The sequence below is a fragment of the Mesoplodon bidens genome, assembly GCF_964165515.1.
Source record: "Mesoplodon bidens genome assembly, chromosome: 3".
NCBI lineage: Eukaryota > Metazoa > Chordata > Mammalia > Artiodactyla > Ziphiidae > Mesoplodon > Mesoplodon bidens.
In genome coordinates this window covers 176,147,535-176,168,482 of record NC_138178.1, presented here as the reverse complement: position 1 = coordinate 176,168,482, position 20,948 = coordinate 176,147,535, and the positions used below count along the sequence as shown (strand labels likewise).

Genomic DNA, 20,948 nt, shown 5'->3' with positions numbered 1-20,948 from the left:
GGGCTTAGTTGCTCCGCGGCATGTGGGATCTTCCTGGACCAGGGCTCGAACCCGTGTCCCCTGCATTGGCAGCCAGATTCTTAACTACTGAGCCACCAGGACCACTGAGCCACCAGGGAAGTCCCTAATGCCACTTTTTTTTAAAGCAGATATTCATTTTTAATTAATTAATTAATTAATTGTTGTTTGTTTTTGGCTGTGTTGGGTCTTCGTTTCTGTGCAAGGGCTTTCTCCAGTTACCACAAGCGGGGGCCACTCTTCATCGCAGTGCGCGGGCCTCTCACTATCGCGGCCTCTCTTGTTGCAGAGCACAGGCTCCAGACGCGCAGGCTGAGTAGTTGTGCTCATGGTCCTAGTTGCTCCATGGCATGTGGGATCTTCCCAGACCAGGTCTCGAACCCGTGTCCCCTGCATTAGCAGGCAGACTCTCAACCACTGCGCCACTAGGGAAGCCCAGCACTGTTGTTTCTTGACTGCTCCTCCCTTGTCTCTGCCTCCCCTCCGTTCCCTGATTAGCGACTGTTTGAACCTGCCCTTTGGAACTCGGGGAAGGCCATGGAGGCTGAACGAAACCAATTTCCTACAAACAAGAAATGGGTGACATGGAAGGACTTGTGCCCAGGAGTCCCACAGGGTCCTGCTCCGTTTCACTGCAAAGGACAAGTGAATGAGCCAAGTGTCCAGTGGCATTAGCCCAGGGGTCCCTCACACAACGGAAGAGGCATCAGATTGATGGAAGAGCTCTCGGCTGTTGAGTTTGCTGAATTCCAAAGTCATTACACAACCAAAGGACAATTTCTATCTGAAAGGAAAAATGAAGCCATTGGAGAACCCATATTGGACTTCTAAGCATAGTGGATTGATCACCAAATATCTCCTCTGCCTCTGGAAATCTTGTGAAATAGACAGTAAAGAAATATTAACAGGTAGAATCCACAAAAACAGAACTGGGTTGGGGAAGCAGTTCAAGATGAATTCATGACAAGTACATTTAATGAAAACTAAAAAAAAAATTCCCTCTCTCCCTCTTTCCAGGCAACACAAAAGCTTAGACAAACCATGAAAGTAATCACAAGGTACCGAACACAGGGCTTCCCTCGTGGCACAGCGGTTGAGAGTCTGCCTGCCGATGCAGGGGATACGGGTTCGTGCCCCGGTCTGGGAAGATCCCACATGCTGCGGAGCGGCTGGGCCCGTGAGCCATGGCCGCTGAGCCTGCGCGTCTGGAGCCTGTGCTCTGCAATGGGAGAGGCCACAACAGTGAAAGGCCCACATACTGCAAAAAAAAAAAAAAAAAAAAAAATTAAATTAAATTAAAAAAAAGTTAAATTCGGGAATTCCCTAGCTGTCCAGTGGTTAGGACTCTATACTTTCACTGCCATGGCCCAGGTTCGATCCCTGGTCGGGGAACTAAAATCCCACAAGCCACATGGCGCAGCCAAAAGAAAAAAAAGTTAAATTCTATCTCCCTGGGGCTGTCACTGTCGTACCTGAATCCCTACATTAAAAAGTCACATGGGGGCTTCCCTGGTGGCTCAGTGGTTGAGATTCCGCCTGCCGATGCAGGGGACATGGGTTCGTGCCCCGGTCCGGGAAGATCCCACATGCTGCGGAGCGGCTGGGCCCGTGAGCCATGGCCGCTGAGCCTGCGCGTCCGGAGCCTGTGCTCCGCAACGGGAGAGGCCACAACAGTGAGAGGCTCACGTACTGCAAAAAACAACAACAAAAAAAAAGGTACCGAACACAGCACAGCTGTGAACAACAGTGCATGTCATCAGTGATAACGTGACCTCTGTTGACCAACCACTCATGCTATTCACCAAATATTCCCAGACTCCTGCCTTCCCAGCCCGTGGAAAGCCTGCACTTCAGTGCCCTCGGGGTTGGGTGGGACCGTGTGGCCACTGAAGTGCCCTCTCGTGGTGGGTCTAACCTCTCCCGGAGCTCTCTCCCTCTGGTGGCGCCACCAGCAGTGCTTGAGATGTGGCTGCCCCTGCTGCGTCCCCCACCGACCTCTGAGTGACATGACTTGTGAGCAGGAGACACACCCCTTTGTTGTTTCAAGCTGCTGAGGTTTTTCAGAGCTGTCACTACCACCTCTCCAGACTGACCCGAAGCAATTTTAACCACTCTAGGGGGAGGCGTTTGGCTGGTCCTCCTTTGGTATTGATTCTCCGCTTCATTTAAGTGTTACCTGGCTATGGCTACCAGTTTAGGAGGAGGTTTCAGAGCCTTTTTTGCAGCAAGGTGTGGCCAAGGACCAGTGAGATGTGAGCAGAGGCCTTGTGTGCATCTCCCAGATCACAGCCCTCACAGGCTGAGCGCGCTCCTTGGCTCCTTCTCTCTGCAGGGGATGGAGCAGACACACAGGGCAGCGAACCTTGAGACCTCTGGGAAGAGGGCCACCCTTGGTGCGGAAGTGACCTGAGTCTGGACCACCTCTGGAGCACAGCCACTCAACTCCCTGAATGCCCACCGGCTCACGTTTTTACTTGAGAGGTGCCATGCTCTGGATATGTCCCCCCAAGTGCGTGTGTTGAAGTCCTAATCCCCACGCTCCAGGCCCCCAGGACTGGACCCCCAGTGGTTTCGCATGGCCCTGGGTTCCCCAGAAGTGCCCCTGAGTCCACAGGATGTGCTGAAACCGAGCGGGGCCCTGTGGGGCTCCCGGGCATGGAGGCTTCTTGTCCCCCGTTTCTTGTAGGCAAGACTCCAGCCTCCATGACTGCCCCTGAGTTCCAAAGGGCAGGTTCAAACAGCTGCTAATCAAGGGAGGAGCGGCCAAGAAACCACCGGAGGCGAGATTACAGGGACCCGGGAAGCTCATCAAGGCTAGGAGGCCCTGCGCCTGAGACCCAGCACCCCCTCATCTTGTCAGCAACCCCGCCCTTGGGAGGTATTGTTATAAAACTCCTTATCAAATCCTCCCGGGCTGGACACATAGTTTTCCAAGGCAGGAGCCCACTGTGTCCCCCTTTGTCTGGCAGAGCAATAAAGCTGTCCTTTTCTACTTCACCCAAAACTCCGTCTCTGAGATTCGATTGGGCACCAGTGTACAGAGAAGCTGAGCTCCCGGCATCAGTGCCACGGCCCGGCTCTCCCGAGCAGCTGTGGTTTGCTCATTCCATCCTGCAGGGACGCCCGCCCTTCTGTTCCTGTTGGAGCCGCTTTGATATCAAGTTAGAGGACAGGAAGACACCCCCAGTCACTTGAGAGGGCTGTAGGCAATGTGGCCCCCCAAGAATAAAGCCCGCCCCTCCACAGCGGGCCTGGCGGGAGCACAGCACCAGGGGATGCAGCCCACAACCCGCAGCTCCGCCTGCCCGGGGTCTCTGCTGACAGTCTCTGCCAGCGGGGGCAGAGGACAGCTGTGCCCTCTTGATGCTCTCGTCTGAGTGTGGGCAAATGGCCCTCCTTTTCTCTCCCTGTAATAGAGCCAAGGAAAACATTCCAAAAACAGAGAGATCTTGATAAGTGGCTTTACACGTGGGACATCAAAGGACTGGGGGTCCCATCCCTGTGCCTCACTTTCCTCATCCATAAAGTATCAGTAGAAACAACTTTCTTTCCTATTTCCCAATACAATGCTGCCCAGATGGCAAGCTTACATATTTATTTTTTTATTGAGCCCAAAAGAAGCTTCTAGTATGGACCAAGTCTGGTGAAAGAGCAGCATATCACCGAAGAGAAAGGGGGCATAGTTTTTTGGAACTGGGGAGCAGGGGAGATTCAAGAAATAGTGTAGTGGTATTAACTGCAATAGTGGTCAAAAGCTCCTAGGAGTTAGATGTATCGGGAATTTGTTATCAGGTAACGTTATCTGCCATTATTACAATGAGCAAGATGTAGAAAAAGGTAGACAGTGGGGTAGAAAGACATTATTCTTTATAAATAAAATGTTCACTTGTGTCAGTATTCACATTAGAAAAATAAACATTCCTTGACGTAGACCTCCAGGTAAAATACATACAAATCTAGGACTGCGGTTCTGGCTCCATTTCACTGAGAGGGCTCCATCTCCACGGTTTCCAGAGGAACCCCTTCCGGGGGGCCCGCCTGCAGGGCAGGCCCTACTGTGTCGGTCACTATGACAATGTCCCCGTCCCCAGACACTACAGAGCCTGGATGGGACAAGATAAGCCCATCAGTAGTCTGGATAAATATCTGCTCCTGTCGCTGGGACGGCAACGTGGTGCCCCCACTGGCATTTTCGAAAGCCATGGCTTCCCTGACGGCAGTGATGCCCTCCAGCTCCCTCCGGTCAGCGTGTGTCTCGGTCCCGCAGGGCGACTGGTCCAAGTCCCCCGCGTGGCCTGTGAGGCCCCCTTCAGGACCCAGCAATCCACCCCGGCTGGGTTGAGGCCCCGGCTCGGATGTGGTGCTGTAGGCATAGCCGGCTGGCACGACGTCCACGGACCATGCTTTCTCCTGCGGCGGGGCCAAGGCCTCTGGAAGCAGGACCTCGCCGGGGCCGGACTGCGGGCTGCTCAGGTGGGAGCCGCGCACCTCGCGGAGGCTTCCCGCCTCTGCATTTCCAGGCAGGCCAGGCGGCAGGGCCATCGAGGTGCCGCAGAGAGCCCGGCTTCCCAGGCCGTCCCCAGCATCCTGTTCTGACGAGTGTTCCTGGGCCTTCTCCCCAGAGGACGCTGCCACCTGGTCCTGGGCCAGAGGCCCTGGTTCTCCTAACTGAGTATAAACCCCCAGCCCACAGGCTTCTCGAAACAAGAGAGCAGGGTCTGCAGACCCATTCCTGGCGGCTGAGTCAGCAAACGCTTTCAGCTGCCGGCCCGCCCGTGCTGTGCTGCTATCGAGCTCAGAAACCGGCATCGTGGGACTTTCTTCAGGTGGGTGAGACGTGCCCCCGTCTACTCCAGGGGCAAAACCTAAACAGTTGGGAAAAACAGACAGTCATCTGTGTACTGCTGTGGCTAGTCACTGTACTCACTATCCAAAACAAGCTAGTCCCAAGTAATTTTCTTGCCCCAAAAATGAAAACGTAAACCCTCCTTGTTACTTGGTAGCTTCCAAGAATGGATGAAATTAAAAGAGGAAACTCAGACTAGTTAGGGGAGAGGGGCTGTGTTCCAAGCAGGTGCCAGAGGGCTTTCATTGTTCTCAATGAATACATCTGCCCTCCCCTCCGGAAGAATTAAGTAATAAGTTCTAGAATGGAGAATGCCTCTTTAAGTTAGAGACTTTAGGATCAGGCAAGGTATCAGGCAGCCCTGATAAGATTTTAGAAAGTTACATAATCATTCTCAGTGCCTGCCATACATTTGAACTGTCTCATTGATCAGTTCTGGCTAGGCGAAATAAAAGCTAGAACATGTCTCATTTTCTTTTTTCTTTTTTTTTTTTTTTTTTTTTTTGTGGTACGCGGGCCTCTCACTGCTGTGGCCTCTCCCGTTGCGGAGCACAGGCTCCGGACGCTCAGGCTCAGCGGCCACGGCTCACGGGCCCAGCCGCTCCACGGCATGTGGGATCTTCCCGGACCGGGGCACGAACCCGTGTCCCCTGCCAATATTGGCAGGCGGACCCTCAACCACTGCGCCACCAGGGAAGCCCCATGTCTCATTTTTGAACGTTAACTCTCAGCTGGCACTTAGAGCCAAGTCTCACGAAAGCCAAGCCGTGGACTTGGTGTGTCCTTGGGACCTGTCCCTGGTCTCAGGTCTGCCTAACTTCTTGGGACCCCCGCCAGGTACAACCGACTCAGTACCACGAGGCAGCTCTTCGTTTCAAGAAAGGACCCAAGAAGACCCCAAGACTCATGGGGAATAAACATGGAACCACAGAACACTGAGAGGTTGGGGTAAAACTCTTGAGAAACCAGAGGGTTCTCTGAGATGTGGCCACAGGGGCACCCACCTGAGCAGCAGGCCTCTGAGCCCCAGGGTGCACCCCGCAAAGAGTGTTTTACCTGCACTGGCAGCTGGGGCACACGAGGCCAGGCTCTGCAGGCCTCCACCGTCGGCAGAATACTCTGTGGTGTCCTGGGGCACAGTTTCTCTTCTGGTCCTTTTCACTGAGGCCAGCCTGTCCTCTGCGGTCTAGGAAGAGAAGTTGCAACCAGCTAAGACTCAGGCATACTGAGAATGATTATATAACTTTCTAAGAGAAGAGAAGGTGCAACCAGCTAAGACTAGGGAGAAACAGGCCACCTTGCACCTTTTCTTCCTGGAAAACAGTGTGTGAGTTGAAGGGATCCAACCCCAGTAGTGCCATGTTGAGCAGATAGTAGCCGGGCGCCCCTCACGGCCACGCCCACCTCATTCTCCCTCTTCTGCGGGCCGGCACTCTCCAGGTCCTCCCGGTCGTCCTCTTGGCTGCTGCGCTTGGGGGGAGTGCAGTCCGTGCGTATTTCTTTTTTCCTCAGGAATTCTTCCGTGATTCCTAAGGACTCAGCAACCTGAGCAGAAAGGGGCCCATAGAGACGCTCCACTCAAAACACAAGATTCGGGATCATGTCAGCACTTACGAACAAAGGGCTGAGTCTAAATCTATGAAGTCCCTTGGTACAGCAAGGTGCCACCTAAACAGTGGGAAAAATGAAGATAAATTGTCGTCACAAGCTTCATAATGTTAGTCTGACACCATGGTACCTTGCTTGCCCATTATTCCTCCTTTTCTGAATTCTCACTGGTATCTTCAGAAAGACAATCCTGCCTATTCTGGGACCAGATCTCCTTTCCCAGTTGGTGGAAAGGATGTGGGTTTGAGAGCCACAGCTGGACCCCAGCACCTCTGCTCAGAACCTGGGTGACCTTGGCAGCCACCTACCTGCTAAGTCTCCTTATGAGGAAGACCACAGTTGCCCTGAAGGGACTTTGTAAAGATTAGATTAGACGCCCTATGCAAAACCTATGTAAAGCACTGGATGTTAAGGTAATAACCAACAGCCACCATCACTGATACCTGGACAGCACAGAGACCACCACGGAGCAGGCGAGGGGTGGGGAAGGAAGGGCGGGCAGCAGGTCAAGGTCAAGCTGGAGAACAGGGGTCGGCAAGCTTAGTGCCCAACAACCTGACGATGTCCCCTGCCAACAGAGCCACCGTCTTCGCTCCAAAGAGGCTGCGTCACATCCCGAACTGCCCACAAAGGGTCCCAGTGAGCATGCACAGCATTCGTACACGTCCTGTCTGCTCCGTAACAGGATGGTACCCACACCGGCTTAACCGACAGTTTATAAACAGGTAGGTGACCACTGCCAACCGGGGCATCTATGGGAGGCCTAGCAAATAATCCATTGCATTTTAAAAATATATGATTTAAGAAAATAAAACACAAGAGTTTATTAGGTTATATTAAATATTGAATTTGTATAAAACTAATGATCATGACCAAAATAAACCCCAAAAAACAAAACCCAAAAAACCCATGTGTTATATTACAGTGTAGATAAGACTTCTTGCTACAGAGTAATTGCTCTGTACTGAGAAAACACTCACCTTTCCAATCACAGACAGGCAGCTCCATCGTCAGTGCAATCACATGTTAGGGGCAGTCAGATTCGACATGGCCTAAGCAGTCTTCATTGTTGTGTGGGTCATTTTTTAGTAAAGCCAACACCACTGATTTACCTTCTGACCTACCTACTTACGTACCTGAATTCACTAGCTGGTCGTATTGCTTAGATCCCGCGTGTAACTGATGTTCTACCGCATTTGGCTTCCTCTGACTTACCTCCCTCAGCATAATGCCCTCCAAGCCCATCCGTGTTGTTCAATAGTCTGGCGAAACCAGAGTATTACAGCCCCGGCACGTGAGAGCCGGAAAAGCCCGTGAACTCAGCGCTGCCCTTTGGCAGAGGGGTGGAGGGTGCAGGGACTTGCCGGGAGCCAGTGAGCTGCTCGGTGGAGGCGCAGACCTGAGTCTCCGTGCAGGACACAGTGAGAGGCCCCTGGGTGACCTGACCACGGGCCACACTCTGCCCAGCAAAAGGTTTGATCCGAGACAAGTAAATCCTCATCAGTTCATGACATATTTTTGTCAAGGACCCAATATAGCTAAAGGCAATGACACTGAAATGAGAATTCTGTCGACACAACCGCAAAAAATAACTACTGGTCCCTGTGTAACTCAGCCCTTTGCAAACACCTACACACTGAAGAAAGACACAGTCTATTAACTGTGACCATCGGTGAGTGGGAGGATTATGGGTGTTTGCAATTTTCTTTTAGCTTATCTGCATTTCCGAGGTTTCTGAAAAAAGCATGTATCGCTTTTATATTAAGAAAAAAACCCTGCACTTGACGGTAGAAAAAGCTAGAAGAAGTTGACTAGGAAGATGTCACTACTAAAATAAACATCCTCCTTTTTTAATGGACAGCCTTCTTTTGGCTATAAGAGCGAGTCTCTCTTGTGAGCTTGTTACCTTACTGTTGTTTATTTCCAGAGAACAGGGACCAGAGCTATGGAGGTAATCTTGACACATTTTCTTAACCATTTTATGCAACTCTTCAAATTCCTTGTACACAGCTGGGAAGAAAGGTTTTGCTAGATGACATTTTTCAACCTTAGTGAAGATAAAGATGACAAAAAAAAAAATGTTTAAACCCAAGGCAATGAAATGGAAAATACAGAGAGAAATCTGAAAGAGGGAAGGACTCAAGTTCCTCAGCCCTCAGCAGCCATGAACACAGGCACTGCCTTCGCTCCCCAGCGAGAGCCTATGTGTGCCCAGCATTGTGCTCGGCGGGGCACCAGAATGGGCCTGGGAGAAGCAGCCCAGGAAACAAACCAGCCCAGATGAGGGCCACCAGAGGATGGTGGCCAGGGGAGCGGTACGGGAAGGCAGAAAGGCCCTGAGGACGAAAACGGGCACATTCCAGGGCCTGCAGGCCAGGGAGGGCCAGGCCTCCGCTCCTCGGGGCGCCTCCAGGGAGCGTGGGTGCCGGCGGTGAGGCCGCATCTCAGAGCGGGCTCATCGCGGGCAGAGCTGCAGTGGAGGAGGCTGGCAGGGTGGGTGGGTGCCAGGAGAAAGGTGACTGTCACTCCTCCCACACAAAGTGAAAACAGTCACGGAGTCCACGAGCGGCCTGCCTGAGAGCCGTGTGCTGGGCATCCGGGCAGGACCGGCAGGCTCACTTTAGCTCTGTCCTGGGGGAGGGAGAGGATTCCCAAGGGCCTGGCTCCTTCTAAGTAAATATGAAGGACGCCTTTCTAAATAACTTCAAATCATCCCCTCAATCACTTAGAAACACTAAGGAGACTCACCTTCATCAGAAGAAATTCAGACACGGTCACGACCTGAGCCAGCAGAGGCAGAGCCCACTCCACTAGATCCTCCCGGTCACACTGGTGGAGAAACTACCAGAAGAAAGCGTTTGACATCTTTGAAAACACGGAAAGAATTTCCCAGCAGCCAACGAGTTGTTGTAGCAAAGAACACAGAAGGCAGAAAGTTCCCTAAATTCTCAGTGATGACGGGCCTCTCGACTGTAAACGTCCTGCCTTGTTAAGTATCACACTTGCTCACCCACTGACAAAGCCCCGCGGTCAACGCTGGGTTCAGAGTCTGGCTCCCGCGCGACAGCCCTGAGCGCGTGGTGGGCGCTAGGCCCTGGAGAAGGACACAGCGGTGGGGAAAACGTGCTTCCTGCTCTCCAGGGCTCACCAACTAGTGCCCGAGACGAAAATGCAAGCAAATCCCGGCCAGGGGACCACCACCACAGCGCACGTACAGGCAGGACAGACAGGGAGACTAGGACCCAAGGTGGGGGGGGAGGGGGGGAGAGGATGCAGGGAAGGCACCATCCTCAGTCCTCAGGATGGGGGAGGGGTGAGTGAAGGGGGAAAAGAGGAGTCATGGGTGCCTCTGGGCGCCCAGCTGAGCACCCGGGCAGCTCCCTGATAATAGGGGGTGGGGCAGGAAGCCAGCCTGTGGGCTCTGGCAGGATGTGGAGGGCTCTACAGGACAGCAGGTGGGGATGCCTGAAATCAGCTCTGAAGCTCGGGAGCAGTCGGGACAGGAGTACAGGCGTGAGAGTCAGCAGACGGAAGGTGGTTTGAGAAACCAGGAGGGTGGGTGAGATCCCCCAGGGAGGCACGAATGTCGGGGCGGAACCGACAAGTCCTAGAAACAGTCCTACAAGGCTCAGGGAGGTCCCGGGCTCAGGGCTTAGGAAGGGCCATCAACTGGGGACTGCAAACCGGCAGAGGTTCCGAGGAAGCCACAGATGGTCATAAAACAGTCAAAAAGCAAAAGGAAAACCTTTTCATTTGCAAGATAAAAATGTCTAGTTGTGCCTTTCAAGAGCCCTTAGAGCAAAACGACCAGCTGGTTTCCAGCACTCAGGAGGCGTGAGAAGGTGGGCGTGTGGGGCATGGCCCCTCTGCAGCCTGGCCCACATCCGGACGTTCAGGACGCGCATCACAGCAGCAGAGAGGGCACCTCCTCCGTTCCCCGCTTCCAGCCCCGCTTCGCTGACCGTGCTGCCGCTGACTGCTCTGGCCGCCACCTCTCCCCTTGCACAGCGTCCCTGCTCAGCCAGGACGGGGCCCGATACTGGATGGACCCCCAGTTCCTGTGTAAATGAATGCCCGTTTCTGGGGAGACTCCCATTTGTAAGGTCAAGAGTGGTGCCGTTCGGAGCAGTCCTCGACTCTCCGTATGACAGGTGTGGCACTGTGAGTCAGGGTGACGTGTTAGGGTCGCCTCACTGGTCTCAGATCCAAATTCTGGATCCGCCACCGACCTGCAGGGTGACCTGGTACAAGTTAACAGCCCCTGTGAGGTTCAGATTTCTCACCTAAGTGGAGCTACCACGGTCAGGGACTCAGTGAAACGAGGCACAGCAGCCACGCCGCTGCGGTGCCATCGGGAAGCCCGTGTGTCGGAGCCGGGAGGCGGGGCTGCTGACAGCAAGCCACTCTTTCTGGGGCCAGTTGTCTCACTAACTCATCTCGTGCTCTCTCTTGCTGTTTTTCACTTCTTTTCTTTAAGATACTCATCCAGCCATTAGCAGGCAAATAAATACATCCTAGTCAAAGACAATTTGGGTAAATTTGGGTTTCCGCTTTTCTAAGCCAATCCAACTAAATTCGATAATCTTACTTTCAAGGGGGTGGAATGGAGATTCTAGAGTTCAAAACCTGAAATATGCTTTTATACCTTGAAACTTTTTACAAAAAAATAGAAAACCATTTCTGTTGTTTTCTAAACTGCTTCCATGAAAACACAGCTTATAATTATTCTAAAGCTGAAAAAGGTAAGCAGCTCTATATTTAAGGTCATTTCAAACAGGTACACCTAGGAGTTATTTCAGATAATGCTGTCTTTGAATTTATTACACACTGCATCTAATTACACATCAGGTGAACTGCTTCGTTGACCTAAACTGGGTATTTTACTTCTAAATTCAGAAACCTAATGGTGAACTGCCACGTACCATGCCAGGGACACAGGTTGCAAGAACAGGGTTCTAAGAGCGACGCACCTCCAGGAGCCTGGCCCTGCTCCTTGCCGGGCCCCGTGCACACGCTGCCCCAATGCCCACCTGCGGGCCAACCGCTCCACTGTGCTCCAGGACGGCCGCGCTTGGCTCTGGGAGGGCCACGGAGTAGCCGCTTCTTCTAGGTCCAGGGTGTCTCTCTGATCCCAAAAGGGCTGAAAAACTTCCATTTTTTGGCTCAGACACCAGCGCCTCTTCAACGTCTACAGACTGACCATTCTAGACAGGGTTGCACACCCAAACAAAAATAAAATAATCATGCTTTATACACCATGATGAAAACCTTAAAGCAGAAAAACGTCAAGTCAAAAGCAAGGAACTTGCTAAATTCTTCTTCTTTGCATAATTAGGACACATTAACTATAATCAATGCATCTTACACGTAAACCAAGTATCCCTTTAAGACACCAGAGGAATACTACCCTGCAGGTCAGGGCTGACAAACCCTAACCCTGGGGTGTTGCCCAAAATGAAACAAAAGACAGAATTTTCTGATGTCATTACCATCTTAAAAATTGACCTGAATTTTGTTAATTCATAATTTACCCATGACTTTTAGATTTTTAAAATTATTTTTTATTGGATATATTTCAAATACCATAAAATTCATCCTTTGGAAATATACAATTAGGTGGATTTTAGGATATTCACAAGGTTGTGTAACCATCACCACTATCTAATCCCAGAACAGCTGCATCATCCCCCAAAGAAACCCTACACATTATCACACATTCCTCCCTCCCCCAGACCCAGCAGCCACTAATGTACTTTGTCTCCATGGATTTGCACAGCTTTGTGAAGAGAATGGGGATCTAACACTATCTAGCTATTTCCTCATTCTGTGCCAATTCCCTCCTCCTCTGAAAATAGGAATAATACACCTATATCTCCCAGGACTGGTGGAAGGTTAAATACAAGGAAAGCTAGCACAAAGTGTGTCCTCTTAAAGAATTTTCCCTCCAAATCTTCATTGAAATGGAGCCTCAGGAGGAACGCCAGGTCTGCCTGTGGCTTTAAGCACCACGTGGCCATCCACGGCCGACTCAGGAGAGGAGACAAAGTTCTGGTTGGAGGGAGCCGCTCTGGGACCCCACGGCCTCAAAGCCGTCTGGAGCAAGGCTAGGTGCCTAAATTCCAGAAGTCAGATAACCAGAAGCTGCTTTTGCTGTGGTGTAAGATTTCATTATTGCAGGAAATGGAAGGTGCCAGCCGGCCTGGTCATCCAGTTTGTCTGAGGCAGTCCTGGCTGTGCCTGCTGTCCCTTGGAATGATTAACAGTGCCCCTTTCATTCTCAGAATGTCCGGGTTTGGGTGACAGACTACATGGTCGTCCTGGTCCTACTACAACTTAAGAAAAGTCAGAGGTCTCTCGAAAGTCGGGCCCTTGCCAGCTGTGAAAGGCACAGAACCTCCTAGCAGAGGCAGCCGGGCCTAGAGTGCAGGCTTTGAGGTCAAAAGACCTGGGTCTAACCCCAGCCTGGGCAGAGTCCTAGGCGTGCCTCGACGGGGAGCCCGTCATGCCCTCTAAGCCCCATGCGCCTCGTCTCCTGTAGGGACTCCTGCACCTGCCTTTAGGGCTCCCGCAGGATTGAGAAAATGTATGTGATGCTCCTGCCCAAAGCAGGTGCGCAATAAATGTATTACTGTTATTACTATTCTTACTGAAGCTGCAAGGCGAGACAATACTTTTGATCCTAACACAGGGCTGTCCCACGGTTCCACGACTAGGTCTCACTCAGTACAGATCTCCTGGGCCCAGGAGGTGTCTGTTCAGGTCCCAAGGAGCGGATATGAAAGCGCAAGCAGCCGCCGGCCTCGGCCCTCCTGCAGGAACCCCGTCCGCTGCTGGGAATGAGGTCGCCACGAGCAGGCAAACACGCATTTTCAACAGCTTCCAGGTCCCTAAAGTCACAGACTCCCATCAAGTGGTCACATCAATTCCAACGCCGATTTCTCTACTTACCGTCTGAAAACTACGAATAACGAACAACAGCTGACACAAGTCAAAGGAGAAGGAAGGAAGCTTAAGACAACGTGGGATGAGGGCGGCCACAGAGGCTGCCGTTTGTTAAAGTGATCCAGCTGCTGTCTTTTAAATAACTGACCTACTGTACACGGCACACAAATGCTCACCACACATGCTGGGTAAGTTAACATTTCAGTAAATAAACGTTGACGTGGTGAGGCAAACTCACGGTGACTCGCATCTGCTTTGTCTGCTTGAGTTTCTGAAGGGGCAAAGCAAGGAGACAACACGGCAAGCAGACGTCTTACTGCGGACGCCCCAGGAAGCAGCCCTGTGGACTGGCGCCCCCCACTCGGACCTTCCCCAGGACCACAGTCATGTCAGCATCAGCCAAGAGTGCTTGCGATTAGTTTTACTGACCGAATCTACAGGACTGGTGCCTGCGTTCCCATCAGTAAACCGTCTGCACTGGACGGAAGACACACTTCTCCTCGATTATCTGGCAGCAGTGCAGACAACATAGTTAATTTAAGGATGATGGGCAGGGGACTTCCCTGGCGGTCCAGTGGTTAAGGCTCCATGCTGCCAATGCAGGGGGGCGTGGGTTCGATCCCTGGTCGGGGAACTAAGATCCCACATGCCGCGCGGCATGGCCAAAAACAGATTAAAAAAAAAAAAAAAAAAAAAGGATGGGCAGGAATCAGGACGCTATCACCAGACAGAAACGTTACCTGCAGGCCACCCCGTGCTGAGCGGGCCCCTTCCTCACTTAGAAGAGCTGGCGTGGACAGCTCCTGGGATGCCAGGCTGGTGGCCCTGCCCTCCGTAGGGCCCAGGATCATGCTCCCATTGGCTTTCTTAGACAGCAGCGTCTCAGGCTCCAGGTGGCCATGGCCTGGATTCAGTTTAAAGTGCCGGGCGAGCCCCCCCTTTCCTATATATGACTTTTCACAGGTCTGACACTTAAAGGTTTTGGGCCTCAGAGAGCAGCTCGATAAATCAAAGAGCGCCTGCCTTCCCTTGTGCTCTTCATCTTCCTCCATGCTCAGTTCTGAATAGTCGTCAGAGTCTGAGGGGTGACCATCGGCCAAATCCTCTGTTTTTATGAATTTATAATCTTTAGCTTTATACTTGGGAGGTCGAGATATCCGTCCAGAACGTGTTTTCACTTTTAAAGATTTTTTTAGTTTCTTGGTGCATTTTGTTTGCGAGTTGGAAATAAATAAATTTGCTGGACTGGATGAAACAGATGTTTCTGCTGGCGGGTCAGAGGCTGACAGAGGGGACAACGTGATGCCTTGTCCACTCAGGGCCTCAGAGGCCAAGACTCTCTTCGCAGGGACTGGTCGGAGGGCGAGCAGTGGCCTCTGGATGAACACCTGAATGGGAGGCTGAGGTGAGTGACTCAGGACACGTGGCTGTGGCCCGGGGCTCAGGAGGGGCTGCGCCCCGAGCAGCTGAGAGCTGGCGACGCTGAGCCCCAGCGCGCTGCAGTGTCTCCCGAGCGGCTGGCTCGGCCTGGCTGTCTTGGGCTGGATGGTGGCCAGTGCAGGCATTGGCTTTTCCTGACCTTTTGTCTCTCCAGATGTAACCTTGACACAAATGGCTTCCAATTGCTTAAACACAGAAAGAGAAAAGAAGCACTATGCTTATCAACATTTCTACAATTTTACTCTCATCTTAAATCTACTGTTGAGATTTTCTTCTAACTTATACATCTTACTTAGAAAAAAGTCTATATAATGTATCTGTACTGCTTACAGTGGTGTTTCTCAACCTCTCTGCCCAGTCCACAGTAATCTATTTTACATCACACCCCTCGTGCTTACAGAAACATTTGCATATACAAACAAAATAAAAAGTTCATGCACTTACCATTCCTACATAAATGCCTTCTGATAGTATCTACTCTACATCACTTAAAAAAAAAAAGTCATGATCCACTAATGAGCTCATAAATATCCTTCTTTATAGTTTTACTATATGTGTATTAACTTGGAGTTCTTAGTACTCTAAATTGGACTCAATTCAATATGTGGCCTCTTTTTAAAAAGTTTTCAGTGAAATTCTGGAAACCAGAAAAGCCATAAAGAACTATGTAATTCAGGTCGCTACCACCTACCTTACAACATGCAACATTATTACCCAGGGAAAGCTCTCTGCTATGCCCCCAACCCGCATGCCTTTTTCTGCGCCCTATTCTGAATCTGCTCTTTACCATTCTCATGCATTCCTTATATTACACTTGTAGATATCCCTAAAAATATGCAGTTCCGTTTTGATGTGTTTTTAAGCTTTAGGTAAGTATCATCTCCGGTATCTTGTTGGGGCTTTTCCCTCCCTATCTTGCTTATGAAATTCATCCATATTGAGGTGTGCAGCTCTCAGGCATTCATTTGCTCTGCAGCATGAGAACAACGTTCTCCTGTCAGAGGACAGGTAGTCACCAACCCTGCGCTCTGGTCTGCTCTGCGCTGTGACGTATGTGTGTGTATACACGTGTGAGTTTCTCCAGGGCACACACCTAGGAGTGGGGCTGCATTTCTTCACCAGCTTTTTTTTTTTTTGACATCTAACGAAGTTTTAAATGCATGTGCTTTTTGATCCCCAGCAATCCTGCTTCTTGGATCCCAGAAGAAACACCGGCACAGGCACAAAGATGTATGTCTGGGAGGTTCAAGGCAGCACTGTCTGTAACAGCAAAACACCCACCAAAGGGAAGGGCTGCTGCCAACAAGGTTCCACAAATACTGAGCAGTGACCGGGTGCCTGACACTGCGCTGCAGGTGTTACAGAGACAGCTGTCATGGGCTCGGGGGAGGGGCAGCAAAACAAGTCTCCTGCCCTCACCAAGCAGAAACAATGAGCATCTTTCTCCAGGGAGAAAAGACAGACAAACCTCATCACCCAGAGCCGGCTTTCTCAACCGCAGCACAACTGACATTTCGGACCCGTAAGTGTGTTGTGGCAGGTGTGCTGTGCACTGTTGAGCGCCATCCCAGCCTCTACCCACCGGATGCCGGGAGCACTCCCCAAGCTGTGCCAATCAAAAATGTCTCCAGGGCTTCCCTGGTGGCGCAGTGGTTGAGAGTCCGCCTGCCGATGCAGGGGACACGGGTTCGTGCCCCGGTCCGGGAAGATCCCACATGCCGCGGAGCGGCTGAGCCCGTGAGCCATGGCCGCTGAGCCTGCGCGTTCGGAGCCTGTGCTCCGCAACGGGAGAGGCCACAGCAGTGAGAGGCCCGCGTACCGCAAAAAAAAAAAAAAAAAAAAAAAGTCTCCAGTGCCAAACGCCCCCCGTGGGGCAAAACCGCCCCCAGTTGAGAACCACCAATTTGGGGTCACCAACAGGCCCTCTTTGGACTCAACCCTCTACCAAGTAGAGGGTCAATAAAAATATTACACAGGACAGAATGGAAACCCTCACTGAAATCGAGCTGGAGTGTATCTGTCTGAGTGCATGTTATACACTTACTACAAACAGCAGAGACAAGTCCACATTTTGGTTTTTGAGGAAGGGTACAGGGCTGGTCCTGGGCTACTGTGAACCCAATGACAACTAGATTTACTTGCACATCTTTTAAGAACCACATTTGTTTCACTTTACTACCAATCACTTCGAATGTGTCTCTAAGCTCTTGGGGTATTACCAGATAATGCCATTAAAGACAGACAGATAGAACCCCCCCCTCCCCAGGCCAGATCCTATTGTTTTAGAATTACCACAAGTGGCCAAGCTGCTCCAATTCTTTCATCTGCTTTCCAGACCAGTTTACCAAGTGGGTACTATACCTGATACTTTGTTATATGTCTATTTCATTCAACAAAGTTTTACTAAGTATCTCTGGGTGCCAATTCACAAACAGAATTTAAGTCCCAGCCTCACCCTTGGGGAGCGGGTGTTTCCCCTGCCCCACCTTAGTCACCTACAGACCTGCTGACTCAGGATATCCTGCCTCAAAATCTGTACTTTCAAAGCTCCACTGATGATTCTGAAGGCAGACTAGGTTTCCTAAGGAACACCGATAGGAAAACAACACCATGGTGCAACGGGTGCAGTAAGAGGGGCAGGAACATTTCAGGCCTGGTAGGCTTCCCAGAAGCGGTGACCTCCGCGGGGGGCCTTGAAGGCTGAGTAGAATTTTTGCCAGATGGAACACATATTCTAGGTGTAAGGAAAAACATGTGAACGCAGGGACGCATGAGAAAGGGCACGTTGTGTGGTAGGAAACTGGAAATGTTTCTGTGGGGCAGGAACGGGAAGGATGGGAGGGATAGGGCCTGACCTGTGGGAGTGTGTCCACTTGGTCTGTGCCTTCTAATCCACACCACGCCCGACAGAGAACCACAGGGCCTGGGATCTCCAAAGGCACACCCTGCCCCACCTATAGCACTGCCTCTCCTCTCCTGTATTTTCAACTTGGACCCACCCTGCAGATCTAGGTCAGATGCCACCTCTTCTGATCCCCTCAGCCAGAAATAACCTCTCCCTTTCTCTCAATGCACTTAGTTCTTTACCGTACCTCTAGCTTTCTGACCTTGATCAGAAGTTATCCTGAGTCATGTTTTACCTGCCTGGTAACATCATAACCTCCCTAGAGGAAAGGTACACATCTGATTTGTCTTTGTGGCCTCCATGGCACAGCTGGGGGCGGTGCGGGCAAAGAATATTAGCTGAACAGACTGCAAAATTACATCGTCGTGAATGCAGGTAGAATTTACAGCATTCCAACTAGATTAGCTTTTCATTTTCTGGAATACGTCATTTTTGGACTCTTTCCTAAGCTACCAAACCCAAAAAGCTGTAGCCACATTCAACAGGCCCTGGAGAGTAGCCACACCTGGGGGACCCTGGGCAAAAATCACTCAGCCCCTCTGAGCTAGTTCCTCATCTGTAAAACGCTGATAAAAGCACTTTTGTGTGGCTGCTGAGAACCAAGCGGCTCAGCACAGTGCCGGGCACGGAGCAGAGGCTGGCAAACGAGCCACTGGCACCCTTCTGACTCCACAGACCTGCTGTGCAGGGCTTATGAGAGGCATCTGTTTCAACAGCAGAGTACGAGCTGGAAAGCTCACCCAAGGAGCCAAGGAGCGTTACCCAAGGTCACACCTCTAAGAAGTATGGCATTTGGGCAGAATCATACTTGTTTGTCTTCCCAAACTTTAGTGAGACAACCTTTCCAGTCTTGATGACCAACTGGGTTTGACCCTAAACTGTCAGAATCACTCAGTCAAAAACAAAACCGTAAGTGAAACCCCGTGAAGATTGCTGATTCTATTCTCTACCTATTTATTCTAGTGGAAGAAGAATCTATGGCAGTTTTGGAGTGAGAAGCATTGTCCTTTACAAGCCCAGTGCTGAAAGGGGATGTGACTTTACACGTGATGGGAAGGACCTCAGGCTTCAGGTGCTACACCGGACCCTCTGGGCTCGGAAGACCATGCTCTAGATCCAGCTTCCCTCGCAGCCAAGAGCTGTGTGACGGGAAAACAGCGCCGCTGAGAAAGGATGTTGGCTAGTATACAGAGTGCTTTCACGTGTCTCATTCATTAAGCGAACGTCGGGCACGTGCTGGGCCATTTGTAACTGGGGTTACAAACACAGGCACTGCCACAAGCCCTGCACCAAATTACTGTAATGTACTTAATTCTGTCCCGAGTCTCGGCCGTGCCACTTGCAGCACCTTCCACCTGGAAAATTCTCCTCTTAATGTCCTTCTAACCCGTTCAGGTCTCCACTCCGGTGTCAGGCCTAAGGGCTGCTCACTCTACAGCAGCCTCCGTGTCAGACCCACAACGTGCCTCACGTTCTTCAGGGCTGTGGTCGACGCTGCGCCTCGGGCAGGGCCCGGAGCACCGTGAGTGCTCAAGGCGGAATGAACGGACGAAGGCCTGCGAGAGGAGCCAGGCGGCACGGAGGAGCCCTGAGCGGGGCTGGGTCCCAGGCAGGGGCCGCCATGGGCACAGGCTCTGAGAGCCCGGAGCTGGGGAGGCGCTGAAAACGCTGGGGCGGTGACAGGTGCGGGTGGCCCGCGGTCCCCATGGAGCTGAGTGTGGGGACGCCCTGACTTGTAACGCGGGCGGACACCGGTCTCTCGGGCTCGGCAGCTCTAAGGCCTAAGAGGGGAAGCGCGGGCTCCGGCCTGCCCGCCGCGAGGCCTCGTCCCCCTCTGGGCCTCAGTTTCCCCGGAGGTCCCTCCCGGCGCCTCACCTGCGGCGGTAGCAGGCGCGGCGGGCGCGGGGGCTCGGCCCCGGGGCCCCGCTGCAGGGCGGCCTGCTGGGCCGCGTCCCGCAGCCGCCGCGCCGCGTCCTGCAGCACGAAGGGCGGCGGCGGCGGCTTCGCGGGTGGCTGCGCCTTCGTCACCTGCTCCAGGACCCGCCGCAGCTGCTCGGGGCCCAGCGGGGCCACGCGCGCGGCGCTGCCTCTCTGGCCTGCGGGAGCCCCGCCGCCGCTGCCGCCGCCGCCATCCTCACTGCCGTCCTCAGCCTCCGGCTCCGCGTCCGCCATGACGGCCGACGCGGGGACTCGAACCCCGGTCACCGAGCGCCGGTCGCTCAAATGTGCGTCACCTGGGAAAGGGGGGCAACTACGAGTGCCCCGCAGGCCAAGACACCTCGGAAGGCGAGCGCACCTGACCGAGCAGCTCGGTAGGCGGGGCCTGAGCTGGCCCGGCTCTGCCACCGCTTCGCCAACAGCAGGACCCAGCCGTATTTTCTTATGGCTTGTCGTGGACGTATTTATCGTTCACATATCGCCTCCTCCAGGAGCTGTCCGGGAACTCTCAGGCAAAGGTCCTCGAGGTTCCGGAGCGCCGGCCTTAACATCACCTTGGCCAAATGTTCTCAACGTCACGTGAAGACCCTGCCTGGACGTAGATTCCTAGGCCCCACCTCCAGACCTTCTGATTTAATATACCCCAGAGGTGGTTCAAAGTGTGAATTTTTTAAAATAAATTTATTTTATTTTATTTATTTATTTTTGACTGCTTTGGGTCTTCTTTGCTGCACGCAGGCTTTCTCTAGTTGCGGTGGGGGGGGGCTACTCTTCATTGCGGTGCGCGGGCTTCACATTGCAATGAATTCTCTTGTTGTGGAGCACGGGCTCTAGGCGCGTGGGCTTCAGTAGTTGTGGCTCGCGGGCTCAGTAGTTGTGGCTCGCGGGCTTAGTTGCTCCGCGGCATGTGGGATCTTCCCGGACCAGAACTGGAACCCGTGTCCCCTGCCTTGGCAGGAGGATTCTTAACCACTGCGCCACCAGGGAAGTCCCTCAAAGTGTGCATTTTTTTTTTTTTTTTTTTTTCTTTTTGTGGTATGCGGGCCTCTCACTGTTGTGGCCTCTCCCGTTGCGGAGCACAGGCTCCGGACGCGCAGGCCCAGCGGCCACGGCTCACGGGCCCAGCCGCTCCGCGGCATATGGGATCCTCCCAGACCGGGGCACGAACCCGTATCCCCTGCATCGGCAGGCGGACTCTCAACCACTGCGCCACCAGGGAGGCCCTTTTTTTTTTTTTTTTTTTTTTTTTTC

At 52.3% G+C, this 20,948-nt stretch overlaps 1 protein-coding gene across 3 annotated transcripts; it reads right to left on the bottom strand.

Annotated features, from left to right (window-relative positions):
- Positions 1-3,693: 3,693 nt before the first annotated feature.
- Positions 3,694-20,256, bottom strand: ZNF839 (zinc finger protein 839). Of its 3 annotated transcripts, none has more exons than XM_081230341.1 (8): positions 19,635-20,256; positions 14,155-15,039; positions 11,443-11,676; positions 9,221-9,313; positions 8,379-8,519; positions 6,269-6,409; positions 5,921-6,050; positions 3,694-4,883 (listed from the first exon to the last, which is right to left on the bottom strand). In XM_081230341.1, the coding sequence occupies exons 1-8, from the start codon at positions 19,929-19,931 to the stop codon at positions 4,000-4,002; spliced, it is 2,805 nt and encodes a 934-aa protein (XP_081086467.1). In that variant the 5' UTR covers positions 19,932-20,256; the 3' UTR covers positions 3,694-3,999. The 3 variants fall into 3 exon arrangements, with proteins under 3 accessions (XP_081086467.1, XP_081086468.1, XP_081086469.1); XM_081230342.1 differs by having other exon boundaries at positions 3,695-4,883; positions 11,503-11,676; positions 19,635-20,255; XM_081230343.1 differs by lacking the exon at positions 14,155-15,039 and having other exon boundaries at positions 3,695-4,883; positions 19,635-20,254.
- Positions 20,257-20,948: the final 692 nt, after the last annotated feature.

Bases quoted from the DNA above. Each gene is read 5' to 3' on its own strand.
- ZNF839 (XM_081230341.1), bottom strand. From the start codon at position 19,931: ATGGCGGACGCGGAGCCGGAGGCTGAGGACGGCAGTGAGGATGGCGGC. The intron at 11,677-14,154 runs GTAACGTTTCTG...AACCCTGTCTAG, and splicing joins CAGCACGGGGTGGCCTGCAG to AATGGTCAGTCTGTAGACGT. The intron at 6,051-6,268 runs GTGGGCGTGGCC...TTCTCTTCCTAG, and splicing joins CGCAGAAGAGGGAGAATGAG to ACCGCAGAGGACAGGCTGGC.